Below are 20,728 nucleotides of genomic sequence, written 5' to 3'. Positions count from 1 at the left end.
ACACACACACACACACACACACACAGTAAGCATACAAGATGGAATTGACTAAAGGGTTAAAGGAGAGACAGTCAAACAGTGACGTACAAAACTATGTTTTACTTCAAAAACATCAAATAAGAGCTGAAATATTACCATTAACGTCAATATACATTTTGCTTTTGATAAAGTTTCACCACAGCATCAGTTGCTTTATGTAAAAGTCTATAAATGTAGATAAGGCCTCAACTATGCATGACTGGTAGTGTAATGGCTTTGGTATCAATAAGGTTAAATATTTATTCATATATTACATGATTACACATTTGAAAATTAAAAACATACAGCGATAAAAGCACAAAGATATTTGAAACTTCAATAATTACTTTTAAGCTTACCTTCATGTAACACTCAAATATGAAAAAATAAAACATGCTGAAATTAAGCTACTTCTCTGATAAAATAAAAATTTGTAACACACTAAAAACACTTGTTTGGATGTTGACTGCATTCCAAATATAAATGAATAATCTCAAATTTAAAAATCCACAAAACTCTAAATTGAATATATGACATCATTTTTTTAAAAAAAGCACCCCACTCCTTAGAAACCAAGGCATGTGGCAACGTGAAGCCCTTTTTTTTAGACCTGAGGGGACAACACATGTTGGACTGAACTTATAAAATATTTGGTTGAAACAAAATACAAAGAATGACACGAGTGATCATCACCTGTAGGCTCCAGGTGACTGATGGTATAAAAAATAAAAGAAACCAAAACGTCCTTGCATCTCTAATGCTTAGAGGAAGCGCTCTACTGAGCCTGCTGAGTCTTGTTCTTCTTATTCAGGATTTTGCGGAGGCTCTCGGGCATCAGGTAGGGCCTCTCTGCACTCCCATCGTTCCTCTCAAGATCCTCCACTGGAAAGAGATGAAATCAAAACGGCATTAAACTAAAGCAATTGGAACCACAGCTTTCTTTTCAAACTACTTTTCATAACTTGCACATCTGGAGTAGCACAAAACTGCAGAGAGATGTTCTATTAACAAACATATGAAGATTTATAGCTCAGACATTCACCAACAACATACAAAAAACACCACCAGAGCCACCTTTAAATTCCTTCATTTTATGTAGTGGAGACTCACTGTTATCAAATACTGTTTATTAAACCAGCTACACTACTAATTACACATTCTTTTGTAAAGAGGTACTGAATGTAAAACTAAACTGCTGTACAGTAAAAATTTCAAATTAAGCTTCAAGAAAATCACCAGTATTCATTAATATAGATACAAATCTATTATGGCTTAGTGTGAACACAAATTAAAGTGCATTCATAGTACAGCACACTAAAGAAGTAGCACTGATCATCATGTGGTTCTGATTGCATCGACTGTAAACAATTAGGTACTCTTAAAATTTTAAGTCAAAACTTACAAAAAATCCAACATTAACACTGTAAATTAGGCACATGAATGGTTTCAAGTTTCTGTTGGCCAGTGGCAGTGGGAGGGAGGAGGATAAAAAGGCAAAAAAGCACGACTTCGCCAAATGTGAGGACAGACCTGGCTGTCAACAAGAGAAACTTTCTAAACTAACTAAACCTCATCGACTCCTCATTAATCATGCAAAAAATGACCCACATACAGTATTCCTGTGTATATTAGGCAGCGCTCACTCCTTGAGACATGCTTGATGTTTGATTAAGAAAACAAATGCTTTACATCCAATTTCACATTTCCTTGTGTTGAAAGGCAGTTAATATTATGCACCAGTCAGTTGTGAATAAAAAGGAGTTTCCTAATGTGTCCTTAAGCAACACACTGACTCGCTGCCACTGCCTCTGTGAGATGATGTGAAATGGTTTAGTGCAAAAGGAGAATATCCCAAACGGGCAACAACAAAGTTCCAGCTCCGTACTATTTTAATTTAAGAACCTTAATGGTTAAAAAAAAAGTGTCGCATGGATTTTGTTGTGCCTGTAATTCAGTGACAAATCTGTGTGTCTTTGTTCACAAAACTCCTCCTCTCTGAGCTGCGTCCTCCTGAGTCTGCTGCTGTTGCTGCTGCTTCAACTGGACGTCTTCATCGTCCTGTTGCTGAGCAGAAGATGAAGACGGATCCTCAGCCTTGTTCTTCCACAGAATCTCGTGAAGAGTTGAGGACATGTAATAAGGCCTTGCGGCTGAACCATCATTGCGCTCCAGGTCTTCACCTTATTGTGTGTATGTATGTGTATTTGTATTTGTGCATGTTAATGAATGGAAAAGAAAATAAGCATTGAAATAAGGTTGGAAAAAAAAGGTGTTATAGCACCAGTAGGAAGTGGAAGGAGAGGTGGTGGATTGTGGGAAATGATAAAAAGGAAGGGAGAGACAAACAGAGAAAGAAAGTCAAATAGCAAGCAAGCAACGGCACCCGCAGGCATCTCTTATTTTGAAAGTTACAGTTTAACACCGAGCAGCAGCAATTTTCAGATTAACACACTGTAAGCAACAGACTTACTTCGAAATGGTTACATTTTAAAGTGTGGCACACCATATCCATGCAGTTTAGAATTAGTGACAGCCCAACACCAAAAGCAAAGTGAGAATTCAGAAAGTGTGAGGAAAGTTTCGATTCAGCTGATCAAGATTTGCATTTTACATCTGAGTCCTGAATGATCCAAAATCTGTTGCAACATGTCTGCTTGTTTCTTTTCTGTGGAGTCCGTCTGACACAATCTGTAAGTTATACATGGATGTCGAAAATGAGGGAGGAGGTGTTACTTACAGAAACAGAGGAACAGAGTGTCCACACACATGGAGTAAACACTGAAGAATCCATGGGCGATGAGGTAGGAGCCAACCACCACAGTCTGGTAAGGACAAGAAACACATGTCACACATAAGACACACAGAGCTCCATTATGGATCAGAACCAGAAAAATCAAGAAAAACTAAATTAAACACCAGTTCTGGTCTGTTTTTGATTGATTTTGTTACATAATAGTAGTTTGTTCCTGAACAAAAGCAGCAGCAGACTCACCAGGATGGGTACCCAGTAGTAGTGGAGATGGGGAGCCGTATTCTCAAAGGCCTTCACTCTCCCAGAGAAGAAGAAGAAGGCAAAGATTCCTGTAGAAGAACAGCAAAGAAAAAAACTTTGAGCACAATGCTTGGTAGATAGTTTATATGACTTTTCTTATTGTTAACTTCATGGGGATTTTATTTAAATATTGAATTGATAAAACTCCACTGAGATTTCAAAATGCTCAGTATTGTCCGCTGATCAAACATAAGAACATATACATGAACATAAGCTCATTATGATGACTTTTCTTATGACTCGTTATGAGCTATGTATTGCATGACTGGCTATGGAGACCAATTAAGTTCAACTGTATTTATAACTAAGAACCTGTATACGGTACAAACTATTTTTTCAGCCTTTTTCAGTCACTGTGTAAATATTACACAACCAGTATATTGTGCAAAGTCTAATATTGAGTGTTTTAAAGCCTTAATTCACACCCATTCTATCAACAATTAAGATCAGTAAGTGTTCATATTACTACGTCATACAAAAACTGAACAGATTGATTTTCTTCAGGAAAAGCTTCTCTAGATCTGAAACACATCAGGCTTAAAGAATGAGGATGAAATACAGACTCACCCACAAGCCCAACAATGAGCAGTTTTCCCAAAAACAAGAGGAAATCTGTAACTTTGTCCAAGACAGCCACCCTGAGGGATTAAAGGGAATCATTTATCCTTTGCAAAAAAAAAGAGACTAAAAAAATAATGAAAGCTACAATTTCTTGCAACATGATACAACTGCAAGCAGCATTTACACTCACCTGATCATGTTCCTCATGAGGAGGAAGAAGGCATCTCTGGCAGAGGTGCAGAAGTTTTTGCCATAAATTGCCACCTAGAGGCCAAATGCACTCATTACATTCAAGCCAAACACCTAAACATTACAAATGATACAGCATGTTTCTATTTGAATAATGCCAAGAAGTAAATAAGCCACTCACCATGATGTAGGCATTTCTGTTTAGGAACTTGATGAATTTCTCCAGACACCAGAAGCAACACTTCAGACAGCACAACAGGAACTTAGCAAACTTATTTTGGGCCCCTGTTGATGATACAATTGACAGATAAGTGAGCATTTAACAAACACTGGAGACAGTTCTTCCTAAAGACACATTAGAAATTAACTGGTTAATTTGTATGTCTGTTTGTATAAAATGTATGTCTGGCCTTTGCTATTTTTGCACTTTGGTCCATTAATTACAGTATGAGAAAGAAACATTGTGCCACCCAACAAATTTTGTTTTACCTCACTGATATTTTTAAAGCTATGTGAATTGTCCCAATAAGAGTAAACCCTACTAGCTCAATCAAAGGTTAATGCTTAATTCAGGTCTGTATGTTATACAAACTACAGATTGCAGCCATGAGCAGACATCTACATGATATTGTACTCCACAAAAGTAACAAACCTTTCAGCTTGTGGTCTAGATATTCCAGCAGAACCCTGATGATTTGAACGATGGAGAGGATAAGGGAGCCGAACGCAAGAGTTCCTGTATGATACCTAAAACAAGATACAAATCCCATGTGAAACGATGTAGAAGAAAATAAACATGTAGCATGGATGGTAGATGTACCAAGAACCACACAAACATACACACCTGAGAGATCTCCCTAGGGCAGAAAACACTGGGAAGGCGGGCATGTCATCTGGCTTGACGAACGCCCAGTAATACGAGGCAAAGGCCCCGGCCAAGGTCATCTGTCCAAGAGCCGTGACAAAGTTGGCACACCAGAAGAAGAGGAACACGTTGTAGAACTGCAGGCCGATCAGGTATTTGTGGTAAACGGTCTCTCCGCCGTAGAAGGCAAAAAGGCACTCTGAGTCTGGGCACCGTGCCTTCATGGGACTAGTTGTGAAGTTCTGAGCACAGATACAGGTTATAGTGAGAGAAGGTATACACACTTTAGAAATCCAGAATGTTTCTATTTAATGTGATGATGCATAAATGTTCACGTAAGTTGAGAACCAAATTGCTTTAAGTAAGTGTTGAATCAAGCAGAATCTGTGATGATGTCAAAAATAAATTTTCAAGTGAGGAATCAGGGCTCAACAGGTCAAAATTAAGATTGTTCAAGAACTGTAGCGAGATAAAGAGCTGCCTGACAGATAAAACTTACCGCTGGTTCACAAGTTTCTCTTGAGTGTTCACATTCCGTCTCATTGAAGATTTTGTAGACGGGCTCATTCGAGGTAGACAAGAAACTAAATCAGTTTTTGTCAAGGACTACAATCGAAACAACTTAAAGAACTACAAATCACAGACTCTTTCAACATCCCTCTATCATGGCCATACCTTACATTACATCAACTCCTCCCCTCAGGTCCATGTCGATGTGTCTGAACCCTACCGGCTAATTTCTGCTTCATACATTTGCACACACAAAACCAATGTCGCCCCCTGCTGTCTGACCTGGCCTTCAAAATGAACTGGATGGTTATTCAATACATTTTTAAAATTACTCAAACTGAGCTGCCAGTTGCTTGCATTACAACAACTATCCTGTAAAACTATCAACGTAAAATATGGTTCATCTCAGGTGTTGCTGATGTGTGTGTTTTGTGTTTGTCTCATGTATCAAGTTGTTATAATTCGTTTTAAGTCCCCCCTCCACTCAAAAAATGTGTTTTGCTTCTTGTGACTTAAGTTGGATGTTTGAGCTTCACTATACACTGATATATGTGCAGAGTTTGAAGGCTGCTTTCACATCTGCTGAAGGGGGAAGTTTCTCTGTGCTGAGTTCAAGGCACGTACCTACGAGCAGCATTTGTGACATCACAGCTAGTTTGGAGCCCATAATGGTCCAGTATGAAACTTACACTTTATTATTATCATTCAAAGTAGAATATTTATATACAGTACCAGTCAAAAGTTTGGACACACTTTCTTATACAAGGGAATGGGAAAGTCTGTCCAAACTTTTGACTCATCTGGAGGTGCTCTTTAAAATAACCAATGGCAAAATGAACATAGAGTTTTTTGTTTTTTTTAAAAATATAAATCACTCTACTGTAGCAGCTGGTGGTTAAATGCCTGAATGAACGACAGCACAACGTGTTGCAGTGTTCATTTTCTCTGCCTGCTATCCCCATGATGATGACATTGCACTCCAAAGGTGCCTTTAGGTTTTTGACTACAGTAAAGCCTGATTAATAATAACACTGAGTGACTGTGACTTGAAAGGATACACAGCAGTGACTGCCCAGTAGGCGATGACCATGGCCAGGAGGAGAAACGTGAACAGTGGGTAGAAAAGGGAACACATCACATGCCCGACAGCTCTGTGAACACAACAAAAGCATCACTGGTGGTTCCACATCCTGACATTTTTAATCCATTAGTACAAATCACACGAAGAGGATTTTTTTTTTTTTTTTTTTTTTTTTTAAATTCAGAACAATTTAACATCTAAACTGTCATTGATCTGTTTTTGCACTCCTAACCCATCCTTTCAGCTCTAATGTGATGTCTGACCTGCTGGCTTCTTTGATGAGAGCGACGGCAATGAGGATCCTCTTTCTGAGGAAGATGAGCAGTAGGATGATGATGACCTCCACGATGGCCAGGATAATCACTAAAGGAGAAGGGTGGAGAGGTCATGTGGGTGTCTCAAATACAGAGCAACATCTATAAACATGTGGGCTATGTGCTGTGTACTGACTGAAGGCCAGCCAGGTCTGTCTAATCTGCAGGTAGACTGAGAGGTCCGTCTGGAAGCCAAGTTGCTGTAGAGTCACATTAGCGCCTGCCTCTCCCTTCAGGGCAGCATACTCCATGTAGCAGTGGAAGATACCTAACCAGCAACAATAAACACACCAGAACAGAAAGACATGGCATTTTTTAAATAGCAGTGGTTAGCAACTTTATTATATAAATAGAGCAACACAGCAGGAACAAAACATTTATTAAAACATATTATAATGTCTATGCATGAGAATAAACAGTTCTTAAAAAAAAAAAAAAGAAGGAAAATTAGACATCAGGGAATTTGCTTCTGGGCCTGAAGGAATACTGGGGTCTGTTCCAGGAAGCAGGTTTAGTGAAGTTTGTTAACCCTGAGTTTTCTGTTCCAGATCACTTTAACTCTGGATCAGTGGTAACTCAACAAACCCTGAGTTACCCTCCAGACGAGCCTGAAGGAGCCATCTTCACATGCTTTTTAATTTCCTCAATGATCCAGTCAACACCAAAACTCAATATTACTTATAAAATTTAAATATTATTATATTTGCAGAGATTAACATCAAGAGAAGATATCAAACTCCTGGTAGGGTTTTACAAGCATCTTTTCTAACATTATTGCTTACGTGTGCATTTCTTTGAACAGCAATCTCTGTCCTTACTTTTAAATGTCTGCCTCACCCTTAGCTCAAAAAAAGTGCATTTTGTTGAAACATTTATCGCACATTATGTGGTAATCTTTGTTTAAGTCATTTTAAAAAGCAGTGTTTTTGGATGGATGGTAGATCATTTACATCAGTTATCATACGCTATTGGAGATTATATGTAAATAGTCCTGAGTGAGCAGGATTTTGGTGGAGCTGAATACTTTAATTAAAGTAAATGTAGTTAAAAGGGACAGTTAAAAAAACAGCAGTCAATGAAATATAGACATTGAACTGAGATAAATATGTAAAAGACATCTAAAAAACCTTTATTCACAGTTTAAACGCCTTTTTAACTGCAAATCATCATTACTACTGGGTCAGCCTATTAGGTTATTGGTAAAATAGGACTTCTGTTTGATCTATACTTTTGTGTTTCATCTTCAATTGCTCCTAAGTGCATCCCATACTAAAATCAATGTTTATAAAAAATAAATGTATAATATTCCACCACTTTCTCATCAGTTAAAGATATTCAAGTCTGGTAAATGATGACTGAGTGGATTAATCTGAATAAAAATTGAAGAAGTGTTGACTTATTGACTCGTTTCCCCACTCACGTTCTTATACTAATGCTGCTGTGTTCAGATATATGCACATAATCTGTCTACACACACACAAATATCTCTAGCTCCTCTGGATCAAACTGAAAGCTCTGCCCTTTATTTATCCGTTGCCATGGTGAATCATACTGCAGTATAGGAGCTCCATTAATGATGGCTTTTTTTCCATTCACCATGTACTTAACTCAAGCTGTGTCAGAAATCCATACTACACACTAAGTCTAAGCAGCACACTATTCCTCCCACAATACAGTGCACAAAGGAAATGGATGAGCTGCTCACAGCTGAATAACATTAAAACTAATCATGTAGTGTGGTGAAAAAGCTCCAGGAACATCTCAGAGAGGAAAAATAGCCATTATTTATTTTGGAAAAAACATATCTTTGTGAAGTTTAATTTGCAGTGGCATTCTTTAGTTGCAGTTTGAAGTCTGACGACACAGGTATTGCATCATTTCCTCAAAATTGGGACACGGCATCAGAGTTAAGAAACTCATACATTATTGATTTAACTTTGATCACTTTGGTTCTGGAACCAAACACCATCTCATGTTTGTTCAACTCAAAGGCGAGTTGAGGTTCAGAGTTTGCATTCTGGACCAGGCCTCTGGAGTACTGAGGCATTTTGAGGTGAGTATGAGAAATATAATAAACAAAGCCTTAGGTGCTCCAACCCTTACCATATCCTATGACCACTATCACCATGGCAATCATCACCCAGACCATGATCCCTGCCAGGAAACGCAGGAGGACGATGAAGAGCAGGCTGGTGAGCATAGCGATAACCAACCCTCTAGAGAGATTGAAGGGCGTGAGAAGAGAGTGAGCAGTGAAATCAGCTGATGTTTCATTCTTCACAGACAAGCAGGAAGCAGATTTGTTAATGTTGGTTAGAGACTTACAACAGGATCCAGTACCAGGACTGCGTGTAATCCTCAAAGATTTTCATAACCGCCTGGCGAGCTTCAATAACCACAGTGGCATTCCTGTGGAAAGATTCCTGTGTGTTTATCCGTTAAGGCACCGTGGAGCTCCTCTTCAGGTAATATTTGATTTAATGTTGCAGGTTGGGGCAAACCACAGCTTAACACAGCTATTTCAAGCAAGTATGAAGGATCACTCTTAATCTGTGTTCCAATGAGGTACTCACTTGACTCCATCCACAAGATCTTTGGCATCTCTCATTTTTCCGGATCCATCGTCAAAGTGAGAGCTGTTTCCCACAGTTATCACCCCTCCTTTCTGGCCCAAAGCCGGGAAGCACCTGCGGGTGACTGGAGGACAGTAGAGGAAAAGACAAACATTTAAAAAGCTTGTCAATTTAAATATCTTTACAGATCTGCACCAGCTCTCTAGATGTGAAATATAAGATAATGAGTGTAAAATATAAGACAGACACAGAGCAATGAAGAGGAGAAAGTAGCAGCAGGGAGGAAGAATATTTGACAGATAATGGATAGAGATTCAACTCACAGGGCTTGCTGGGGAAAAGCATGGAAGGACAGAGACCTGACCTCAGGATTTCCGCTATTCCCTGAAACACAGAATATTCAAAACAGATAAGAAGGTGTGTGTGTGCGTGAAAAGCTTCTGACAGACTTACTATATCTAATCCATAACTGAGGTAGCATAGAGTGACACTGGAAAGAAGCATCCAACAAGGTTGAAAAAGATTACCAGCATGACTTTAATACTTGAAACCTACCATTGTATTAGTCGCACCATCCTTGCAGAAGTTCTTGTAGTAGTCAAAGTCATTTTTGTTGCTGTAGGCTTTGACCAGTGTCATGAATTTTTCGGGGCACTTCTCCACACACATCTGAGGACAAAGCAACAATTCCAGCGCAGAAAAAAACCCACTTTAAACGGTCAGAATTTGGATACAAATGTAGCACAGCAAGGAGATTGAAAGCTAACACTAACTATTTTTCAGACTGTGGTGATAAAAAGAAGAAGGCAATGTTTGGGAACAACCTGTGTGGTTGGACACTGGAACTCCAGCAGCACCATGGGGCTGGCACACTTCATGATGTTGAAGTAGAACAACAGCGGCTTTTTCCTGTTATGAAGGCAGAGAAGTGAAGTGTTAAAGCAAGATCTCTTACTCTTAGTCTCAATCAAAGTGTAGTGGAACATAAAAGTACCATAAGATGCACATTTTTTGAAAGGGAAAACATCTTCAAACCAAAAAAAGTGCTCAGAATCAGTTTGTGTCACTTCAGCATTTCTGTAAAGAATTATGTAATTTTGATTTTGATAAGATGTCCTCCAAATGTCTTCATGTGATTACAAGATGTAAAAAAGACATCCATTCAGTTGCAGCTAATTTTATGGAGGACCCAGGCTCTTTCCTTAAATATATAAGAATTGAGAAGGATTGTCTAAAAGAGACTTGTAGAAATCCAGAACGTCTTTCTGTTACGCAGCAGTTTCTCTATTTGGCAAAAAATGAGAAACTAAATTTGAACAAGTCTGCTGGATTAATATGTGTTGTCAATGCACATGATTTTTTTCAAACAATTGGAAAATTTGTTAATGGATGGATGTGATGACCGCAGACTGAGTTTGTTAAATGTTAAAAGATGGAAAAGATTTGAGAATACTGTTTTTAAAAAATGAGAATGAAAGAATGCGTTGCCTAGTGTTGAAAAATGGATCTTAAACCTTTTTTTTTTTTACCAATTGATGGGTTAAGATGAAAGCTCTTATTACCTGGAGAATATTCTGAAAAGATGGTTGCAATATTATATGTTTTGCATTTATGGTCATTTATATTTCTCTTGCTATTTTTGTATGTAAGAGTGATTATATTTTGTAATTTATTTTTTTTTCAAGAAAAGGATGATTATGATGAAGTTTTATATACTTGGTCTCTATGGTGATTTATGGGAGGAAACTGGGAACAGCCTAAGACTACACCCTGATAGCTGAAAAAGCAGAATAAAGCATAGAGTACTGGAGAAGAGTTGTGCAATGCATTTTGATTTGGATGGAAGCTCGCAGCACGTCACTGTGGTTGTGCACTCTCAAAGTAAGAACATGACCAGCAGAGTAACAATCAAATATATACTTGGAAAGCTACTCACTCTAGTGGGGTGCCAGCCTGCCCGCAGAACTGGCCTCGACTGTCTGTGGGATAGATCACCTTCCTGGGGTCACCCTGGGACCAGGCTTCAAGCACACAAAAAGATAAAGGGTACATAAAATTGTATTTTTTTATCGGTAGATTTTGGTTTGTATTTTTACAGCTAAACCAATCTGCAGTGCTGTTTTCTTACCAAGTATTCCCACAGCAATATAAGCCAGTATGGCAAGGATGAAGAGGATGCAGCACACAATGTCTGTGCAGCCCCTAGAGTGAAGAGAAAGCAAAGTTTTGAGGGTTGAAAAAAATTCTTTGGACTCTTTTTGTTTTTGTAAAAATCACACCTCTGGCTCACCTGTTCTGGATCGGGCCCTTGAAGGTCGGGTCATACTTCCTTGGCTCGCCTGTATAAAAAGAAAGAAGTGCATTTATCACTCAATGAGCTTTTAGCACTGAGACTTCTGAAAGCTTGGCTCGGTGAGACTTCCTATGCAACTGCAACACAACACCACTGTCTCTATGTTAGCTATTCAGGCACCTTGCACTCACGACTGAGTCAAGAAGGTGCAGGGAGGCTTTTAAAAAGGAAGCGGATTAAAGGTTAAGAAATAGTACGCCCCAGTCGTCCTCCCATTCCTTATCAGATGACTTTTCCTTCCAGGCAGACGCGCCTGGCAACCCAACAGATTCCTCCCTGGTGACTAAGCAGAAGCAAACACATGTGAAAGCCAGAGCCGACACAACCTGTGCAGCCACTAGAGGGGGCCTAAATCACTTAATGCACTACATTTAGTTTGACAAGGCATTAATGTCATGTTGATAGTATATTTATGTCAAAACTGAGTTATGTTAAATTGTGCGCACTTTTTGAAAGGTAAAACTTGAATTTAAAGCCAAAAACAGTCACTTATTCAGACTAAAAAAAGCACTCTGAATAAATTAGTGTCACTTCAGCTTTTTTGTAAAGAATTATGTCATTTTGATTGTGATAACAGGAAGTCCTCCAAATGGACTGTCATTCATAAAGTTCCTAGTGTGATTACAGTTGAATTAATTTAAATAATTCCCAACACATCAATGGGTTTACTTGCATGGAGATTAAACACTGCCATAAGGAGGTACTTTTTTCATGCTTTGATGTCAATGTGAGACTCTGAGTAGTCGGCAGTGTCTGGTCTGTGTGCTGATGTTTAGTGGGATCTGATGATTATTGCAGGCTTAGTAATACAGTTTGCTGCAGGTTATTTCATCATGTGAGCACATGTTGGGAAGAATTACTACTGGAGGGAGGAAACAACAGAGACATGGGTTCAATTTTGGTTGTATGTTAAACTGAACTTACAATAGAATGTAAATATCTTAATTAATGACCGTACGTTTTTTGAGTCCATGGTTCTATGTTAAGGGATGGCCGTCTTCTGTTCTGTGTAAATGTCCTGTACTGCTCCAAAAAATGAATAAAAATTTGAATGATAACAAGAGGTTTGCTGCAGGTTATCTGAGGTCAGCATGTCAGAACCAGGACACAGAGCATCTCTTATCTAAGCAAAGCAGTCCTCCAGCTCCGACCTACATTCATCAGGGAACATTAGTTGATAAAAGTTTCACTAAGCCGGTCGGCGCTCTCCAGGATGGAAGTCATAAAGCAATGAGCCACATTATTGTTGAAGAGCAATAAATATATAAATAAATAAAAACACCCACAGCTCAGAAACACAAAGATGCTTTCATTTTCAAAATGCTATATTTTGATTTCATGGCAGTCTTATCAGGTCTTTCAATCTCTCAAAAACACTCACATCTACCCCATACCACCATAGCATGTATGTACATGTGTAGCATGTAACATTGGATCCTGACAGCTCAGAGTCTAGACGGAGGAGAATGATATTCTCCGTGGCGTCTTTGCATATTAATTATGTATGTGGTCAAAAGGAACAATGCTGCAGCAAGCATTTACCGGACAAGCTCTTAGAGAAGTTACATCTTCCTGTTCGACAGACTATAGGTGTTGTATTTCATATACATGGAAGGATGCTGGTATTATTTTGACTGTGCACTTTCGCTGGTGATCATAAACATGTAGGAAAAAAAAAATCTACCACAGATTCATAGTTTTAACTTCAGGAAAGGGAGACCTTGTTAATTTGAACATGTAGCTGTAGCAACCAATCTTCACTCACCAGCTCCTTCAATGATTAACTAAACACACGCACGGCATGGAAACGACTGTGCAGGAGAAAAACACTGATAATAGAGCTCCCTGCTCTCACACACACCTGTATAATCAGCAGAAGTGCCAACAGTAGCCGCTTCCACACAAACAAACATGCACACCCATACTTTCCCCACAAGGTCGACACACTGATACTGTCGCTCCGGTTTCATTCAAAACTCTTTACACTTTGACATATTTCATGACACAGATTCTTTTTTTTTTAGTCAGATTTACCACTTAAAACATTTAGAGAATTATCTCACCTTCGAGTCATTTTAGATGAAATCAGAATGAAAAAACTGTCAATATAAAAGTTAAAGTGAGAAGAGTGGTTACCATGTTTTCCATAAAACTCTTCCTCCTCAGGCATCTTGAAATTTCTTTCTGGGTCAAATGCTGAAATGTACAGAAACCCTGTTACTGTCCTTCCACAGCCCCTTTATGTGGCTCACTCCTTCCTCTCTTTCGGCTGGTGTAAAGGATCGAGAGCGGAGGAGAGGCAGGTATTGTGGAGGGAGAAACCAGTTCAACCTGTCCCTGAATAGCTGTGAGGCAGCTGCCAGCTCCGCCTCAGACTTCCCTGTTTATCCTGAAACAAGTGCCTCTTTCCAATCTGTGCTCCACCTGTGCATCTCCCTTCCTCTTTCTCTTCCCACTTCCAAAAGAGTCTCTTTCTGTCAGGTTTTTTTTGTTTGTTTCTCCAGAGAGCAAATCCACACAGTCCAGTGAACTGATCCACAGGAAGGCGTGGCTGTGTTGAAAAAGGAGGGCAGGGACTTTTGTTGTATATAAGGAGGGAAAACAAAAAAAAAAAAAAAAAAAAAAAGTTGCGTCGGCGTTATCAGAAACATGTGTTTGCAGAAAACAAGGAGGAATTCTTGCCTCCAGTGTTGTTTTGTGTAGCTGCTGTGATGGAGGAATGATTAGATTCAGGTGTGCTTGCAGGATATTTTTGGTTGCAAAAACCATCTGCAGTAAAGTGACTTTTTATTTTGTTTTATGATGTTGAATAATTGCCATTAAATTGCTTTGTAGAGCAGCTTCAAAAAGGATCTCTTGTTCTCACACGGTTTTCTCCCATCTTGTGGGGACTATGCAGTATTGCACTAGATTCAAACAGCTTCATTTTTACTAGCTCCTGTTTTTTTCTGCTTTTATTGTGCCTTATAAATGTTGGATCACTCTGTTCTGTCCTCAGCAATCAGAATATGTGAAATGAATCCAATAATTCAACAAAGAGTCCACAGATGGACTAAATGCCAAAAAACACTGTACAGTATTTTTACAGATGTTGACAGAAATTGAAAATTCAGCTGTTTCCGTCCATTTTGTTCTTGTTTGATGACCAATGTTACTGCGAATGGAAACGCCACATCAGGAGCTCCTGGCTTTGTTGTAATTTCTAAGACAAAACAATTTTATCATGGAGTGACTCTCTCAAACAGAGATTAATGGTTTCTAGGGAATTAGATTTCTTGGATGATGAAACTAGATGTGATACACCACAAGCACCACAACAAAACAATAGTTATTTCCACCTATTGTTCTTTTGCTGCTGAACTGTGGTTAACTGTGCTATAGGTTCAACAGTCGAGTGCAGTTTTCATTTGTCTGGACTGAAGAAATGTGGGACAATACAGTGAGGTGAAGTAAAAAAAAAATTTTTTAAAAAAAGGCTAAATGAATTATTGGTAAGTTTTGTAATGATAAAAAATTGTTATGGTGTCAGTGGGAAGCAGGGTGGAGACTGAGCAAATGTTTCTAGCTGGATGTTAAAAGCTTTTCAAGGGATCGACTGTAATTCCAGTGAACCAACTCTGTGCAACTCTCGTCTCATTCACTACAATCATTAGAATCATTAAAAATGACATTTTCTACATGTGTAAGAGCTTTCATTTAATGATGAAACGCTACTAACAAGTAGGCTATTGTGCATTTGTGTCCTGTGATCATAAGCACAGTATTTATGTTTCTATTCATTGTGTCATTTATTATTTAACAATTCATCACAGGTAGAAAGGAAGAAATGCATGAACAGTCTAATACTTGGGTGTGTTGTTGTCTGTTTCACAGGAAGTGAAAGTCAAACAAAACTTTATTTTGGACATGGCCTTATGTGCCTTGACATTCCTGAGCTTCCCTCCTTTATTTCCAGGCCACCACCCTTCACATCCATAAAGTAATCTATAAAAATTAGTGTGCACCGTGCAACACTAATGTGTTTTTTTTTAGTTTTCTTCCTTTCTTTGGAAGCCAAAATAAAATATCATCCTCTGCCCCCGGACACATTCTTGTGTTCAAACTATAACAATTACAAGCATGCTTGCGTAAGAGTATCCAAACGGAATTCTGTTGAATTAACATTAACGAGATCTTTTTCATAGCAGACATGCTGACTCGTCACAGCAGGGACAGCACAGGTGGAACTCATAACATTAATGATGATGGCTCCGTCACAGCGACTGGAGGGATTATCTGTTACACCTGTGTTTGACAGGTCAGAACGTCTGCTGTGAAAAAGCTCGATTCAACTCCAGTTTCACGAAATCTTTACAGAATCCCACTATTATGTGAAAACTTTTCAACTCTAATTTTCTGACCTATTTAAATCAATTTAAATGTGAAAATTGAGAAGTGCTTTGTATTATGTAGTAGCATGAGCGTGTGTTTTTTTTTTGCTTGTAGTGCCTGAGAACTGAAAGTTGCTAAAATAAAGCTGTAGTAAGTTGCTGAAGTAAGACAGTGCAGCCAAAGATTGTGGAAGTACAAGGGCCCTGTCTACTGAAAAAGGACTGTGATATCATAGTCTGACAATACGGTAGGCAGTCTATAATATCATCCAAAGGTTACAGCTGCTGTTGTCTCTGCCTGTCTCCCACGTCTTTAATTACAGTAACAGGGTGTGGAGTGTTTAAGTCCAAGCTAAGATCTCAAAAAGGACACAATCACACACACGCAGCAGGGTTACCTTCAACATCCATATCTCATTTAGAAAATCATCATTGAAGCACAACAGTTAAAATAGGGAACAAGATTTTATCAAACATGATCTGTAACCGCCTCTCTGACAGTACATAATCCTCTTACAAAATTAACCCTTTAAATGTGAGAACTCTAGGGACCAAACAACATCTATCCCTTATCTCTGTTTTTCCACCCTTCCGTGGCTATAACTGTAACTTAGACACGGAAGACAGAAAGTGACCCCTAGATCCAATCATGCCAGTAAGCTGTATGAATTAGACTGAAATAGAAAGTACGGAGAAAAAGAGGAAGCAAACACAATGATATTCACTCTCAGTATGACCTCACCTCTCAGGCATAAACGTATGGTGCTGACGACAAAATAAAACGTTTCAAGAGACGAACATTTGGGGAAAATGATTATGATTTTAAATTCCAAAAATGTGCTGTTGTCCTATTAGCAAAGAGATCTTGGTTGGTCAGTGAGACCAGCCAAGATCAAAAGACCAAGGTACTGACTGGTAGCAGATGAAAGAAGAGGAGAGCTCACTGGGGTGGCCTTGCATTTGTATCTCCTCCCCAAACTAATTTTCCCTGACCTTAATAACCAATCAGTGTTGCCCTGCTCTGAACATGCCTTTGTATTCCAGACTGTCGGAAAGTTGGCAGAACTGCTAGACTGTTAGCAGAGTCACATGATCCTGTTTGGGTTGTGATCAAGCACATTTAAGTGGAAACGGGTGGTTGTAATGGCGGGCATGTTTTTAGCTTTTTTTTGTTACTTTGTACTGTACAGTACAGAAAGTGAAGTGAATATCAATGAACTAGGCCAAAAATCTGCAAATGTAGCTGGAGTAAGCTTTAACAAACTGCACAGACATGAAACACAGGTCAGGGAGGTCGGGGATCAGGTTTCAAACCACTCTCCTAAATATGGCATATAATTACACCTAATCTGCACCAGGGTATGGCTGCATGGCTGCATGGCTGCTTCAGATCCTGTCATTGAGGTTTCTTGATATATCTCAGCCTGAAATTACTCCAACATGTGAAGCAGCAGGCGATCCTACAGCGTCTCTGCAAAGCTCTCCCCCGTGGAAAGTTAAGAGTAGTTCAACATTGTGGGAAATACGCTTATTCGCTTTCTTGCAGAGTTAGATGAGAGGATTGTAACCACTGTCATGTCTGTTTCTAAATTTGGAGCTGGAGCCAGCAGTCGGTTAGCTTAGCTTAGCTTGAAGACTGAAAACAGGAGGAAATAGCTACCTTATCTCCATCCAGAGAAAGAAAATCAGCCTACCAGGAGCTGCCATTATATCATGTTTGTTTAATCCATACAACATCCAAAGTACAAAATTTTAGAGTGGGTAATGTGTTGCAGTATTTCTTGGCTAGAAACGGGAACTTCCTGGAGTCTCTGCTGGTTTCCTGGCAACTGCTCCCAGCCCAGATGAAGAAGAAAGTGATGTAAGGTTAATAGTATCAATTGTAGCCAGAGATGTTTAGTATAACATGCATGGAGAAATGAGAATGTATGATGCACAACTCTTCTTGTATAAGCCCAGTTAGAAATGACAGTTAAGCCGGTTGAACTGGTTAAATCCACAGACCACATGTTTCATTTCACACATCTGTTCTAAAAAAGAAGACACGTGGCACTGAAGACCTGCTCACTTTAGTTATTGTTATCTCTAGAGCTGCAAAGATCAGTCAATTAATCGATTAGTCGATTGACTGGAAATTGACTGGCAACTGTATTGATAACCCATTAATCATTTTGAGGCATTTTTAAGAGAAAAATGTCCAAATTTTCTGATTGCAGCCTCTCAAACGTGAATATTTCCTGGTTTCTTTAGTCTTCTATGATAGTAAAATGAATATCTTTGAGTTGTGGACTGTTGCTGGGGACATAAGAAGATATCTGAGGTTACATCTTTGGGTTTGAGAGACAGTGATCAACTTTTTCACCATTTTCTGACATTTAATAGACCAAATCGACTAATCCAGAAAATAATCAACATATTAATCAATAAAGAAAGTAATTCTTAGTTGTAGTCCTAGTTGTCTCTTTTTTTTAGCTGGTTTGCCTAAAGTCTCGAGCTGCACTGAGAAATATTAATGCGCATGTTGCACTTCCTAGAGGCTCTTATCACAAACCACAGTCATGTTTTAATTGCATTTGCTGCCAAGTCCCAACCAATGTCTCTCATGGGTCTAAATATAATTATGTGTCCCCTTATTTGTCATCCTGCTCTGTGTTGAATTTTTCATTGAAAAACTCCCAACTATTTGCTTATTACTACAACAAGCACACACACACAGAGTATTGTCCAGCCTATTGTGAAGCAATGGTGATGTGAATCATATTAACCAGTGGAAAAGGGTGTGTGCAGAGAAGAATGTTGAAACTGGGAGAAATGGGACACAACCAGTGTCTCTTGTTGTTTTTCATTCCTTCTTGTCAACATCCTGCAGAAGCTAAATACACTGGACATGCTGCTGCAGGACAGTATAAACTGCAGAATCACTTATAAAAACTGAAACGGTTCATTTAATTTGGTCATGTGTACAGAAGACGAGGTTATTGACCCAAAATCAAGGCCTCTGGGGAGTAAACATGCTCGCTACAGTGCTATTTTCTCTTTCTTTGAATCATTTCTTGCCTAATTTCTCTCTATTAACTTCACTTCCCTTATGGGCAGCCTCCTTCCATCACACAGCAGCATACTAGCAGGGTGTGTCACTATGAAAACACAATTACAAGGGGTATTTGTGGTAAGGAGGGTATAAATTACAACCACATCTTAGGAACTCCAGGGTGGCAATCTGGGTAAGTAAAGAGAAGTTGTCTTCAACAATACAGATATACTTCAATTAGGAGGAAGATTTTAAAACAAACAGCATGTAAGCTGTCTATGAAACTGAGCCTAATATTTATAAGAAACACTACACGGAGAGACTGAAGGCAAACTATTCGACAAATAGAGACCCTCTTCACATGTATGAGGTATTTTCTAATAAGCTATGCTCTATACATAGCTGCCTGCCATACCAGTCTGAGGAATGTGGCAGCAACTGGACAAGCACCAGTTAAATTGGGACATTGTACACCGTGACAATATATACGAGTCAGTTTGACCACCAGCTTGCTTTCCTAAACATGACAAAACGAAACTGTACTCATGAAGCGTAGTTATCTGTAGGGACAGTGAACTCACAATTGGTAACAAGCTAATGTTTAGATTTGCATATGCATAAGTTAACTGAGGACAATAAAAAGCAAAACACAAGAGACGTAACACTTTAAATGCTGAAAATAGCAGAGCTTTTCCTGCTCTAACCAAGAGTAATGTTATTTAGCAAACCTAACCTAAGCCAACATATAAAGTCGCAGACTGCAAACGTTAACACTAGCTATCCCAGGACAAATAAACTCACGCATGCTTTTAAATAATTACCATATTTCGATCTCTCCTCCAGTTCCATGATTAAGGAGCGTTTCTTCTAGTCCAAAGCTGCTCTTCAACGACAACTACAGCATATTTCCAGCCTTGACAGAGGTTACTGAGTGGCGCCTCTGCCCATTTGTACACTTCGTAGAAGTCCGCTTCAAAATCTTGACTGTCCTACTAACGTTTAAAGGGGGAGTCCTGAGAGGAGAGTGCCGACCAATACAAGTGCAGCATTTTCTGATTGACGGGGAGATAAACGAATCAGCGTTAGGGAGGCGGGAGTTTATATTTCTGTCTTCATGTCTCGTACCGTTAACTTATACAGGCGCAACTGTCCATTGAGCTGCAATAACTGTCTAATAAACAATGACAAGACACAAAATTTAATCTGTCTCAATATTTATTATGATATAAACTTCTAGCAAATATGTAATATATTTTTGTTTGGTTTATATAGGTGTAGTTGAATAACTATTACCCTATACAAAGAGGATTGCCAATACAGTAAACATATAGGCTGGTAATTATATTATAATATTTTGACATTCACAGTCAAAATTCAGTTTCGACTGCAAAGAGTGCAGCATAGCACTGACATAGCATAACTTTTACAGGCCCATGAAATTCAAGACAACATTAATTATACAAACAATCTATTCATTCATAATTCAATCTACAGGCCTAACATTGCCTTGTCTAAGTCTGCACTCTGTGAGTCACGACAGCTGCTATAGGCTGCAGAGGTGGAAGATCCTTTACTCATGTAAAAGTATAGAAATACTGCAGTGTTACAAGTAAAAATCCTGCATTCATGATTTTACTTAAAAGAACAGCAGAATTACCAGCAAATTGTACTTAAGTTTTAAAAGTGTTGTGTTGTGTGAGAGAATGTGAATGAATGTGAATCTTTAGTTGTGGCAGCAATCACTGCAGGGTGTCGGATCAGGACACTATTTTTGTGTTCAGGTTAGAGTGTGGAAAAAGGAGATGGAGAGT

General features: G+C 38.8%; 1 protein-coding gene across 4 annotated transcripts; it reads right to left on the bottom strand.

Moving 5' to 3' along the window:
- Window positions 1-84: 84 nt before the first annotated feature.
- LOC137200985 (choline transporter-like protein 2) lies at window positions 85-19,900 on the bottom strand. 4 transcript variants are annotated; one of them, XM_067615761.1, is made up of 22 exons: window positions 19,739-19,899; window positions 11,454-11,502; window positions 11,292-11,365; window positions 11,100-11,184; window positions 9,988-10,072; window positions 9,719-9,832; window positions 9,487-9,547; window positions 9,164-9,287; window positions 8,916-8,999; window positions 8,694-8,806; window positions 6,727-6,858; window positions 6,540-6,639; window positions 6,254-6,346; window positions 5,185-5,269; window positions 4,665-4,927; window positions 4,473-4,567; window positions 4,002-4,105; window positions 3,822-3,895; window positions 3,638-3,708; window positions 3,011-3,099; window positions 2,756-2,840; window positions 85-900 (listed from the first exon to the last, which is right to left on the bottom strand). In XM_067615761.1, exons 1-22 carry the CDS (start codon window positions 19,764-19,766, stop codon window positions 794-796), a joined length of 2,115 nt encoding a protein of 704 aa, XP_067471862.1. In that variant the 5' UTR covers window positions 19,767-19,899; the 3' UTR covers window positions 85-793. The 4 variants fall into 4 exon arrangements, with proteins under 4 accessions (XP_067471862.1, XP_067471861.1, XP_067471860.1 ...); XM_067615760.1 differs by lacking the exon at window positions 19,739-19,899 and adding an exon at window positions 13,653-14,049; XM_067615759.1 differs by lacking the exon at window positions 85-900 and adding an exon at window positions 1,090-2,198 and having other exon boundaries at window positions 19,739-19,900.
- Between the last annotated feature and the right edge of the window lie 828 nt (window positions 19,901-20,728).

The sequence above is a fragment of the Thunnus thynnus genome, chromosome 17 (assembly GCF_963924715.1).
Source record: "Thunnus thynnus chromosome 17, fThuThy2.1, whole genome shotgun sequence".
NCBI lineage: Eukaryota > Metazoa > Chordata > Actinopteri > Scombriformes > Scombridae > Thunnus > Thunnus thynnus.
Note: the sequence above shows the minus strand (reverse complement) of the source record. Positions and strands in the feature narration are given on the sequence as shown.

Bases quoted from the DNA above. Each gene is read 5' to 3' on its own strand.
- LOC137200985 (XM_067615758.1), bottom strand. From the start codon at position 13,686: ATGCCTGAGGAGGAAGAGTTTTATGGAAAACATG. The intron at 11,185-11,291 runs GTAAGAAAACAG...GTGTGCTTGAAG, and splicing joins TATTGCTGTGGGAATACTTG to CCTGGTCCCAGGGTGACCCC. The intron at 9,288-9,486 runs GTGAGTTGAATC...ACTGTCCTCCAG, and splicing joins GCTTTTCCCCAGCAAGCCCT to TCACCCGCAGGTGCTTCCCG.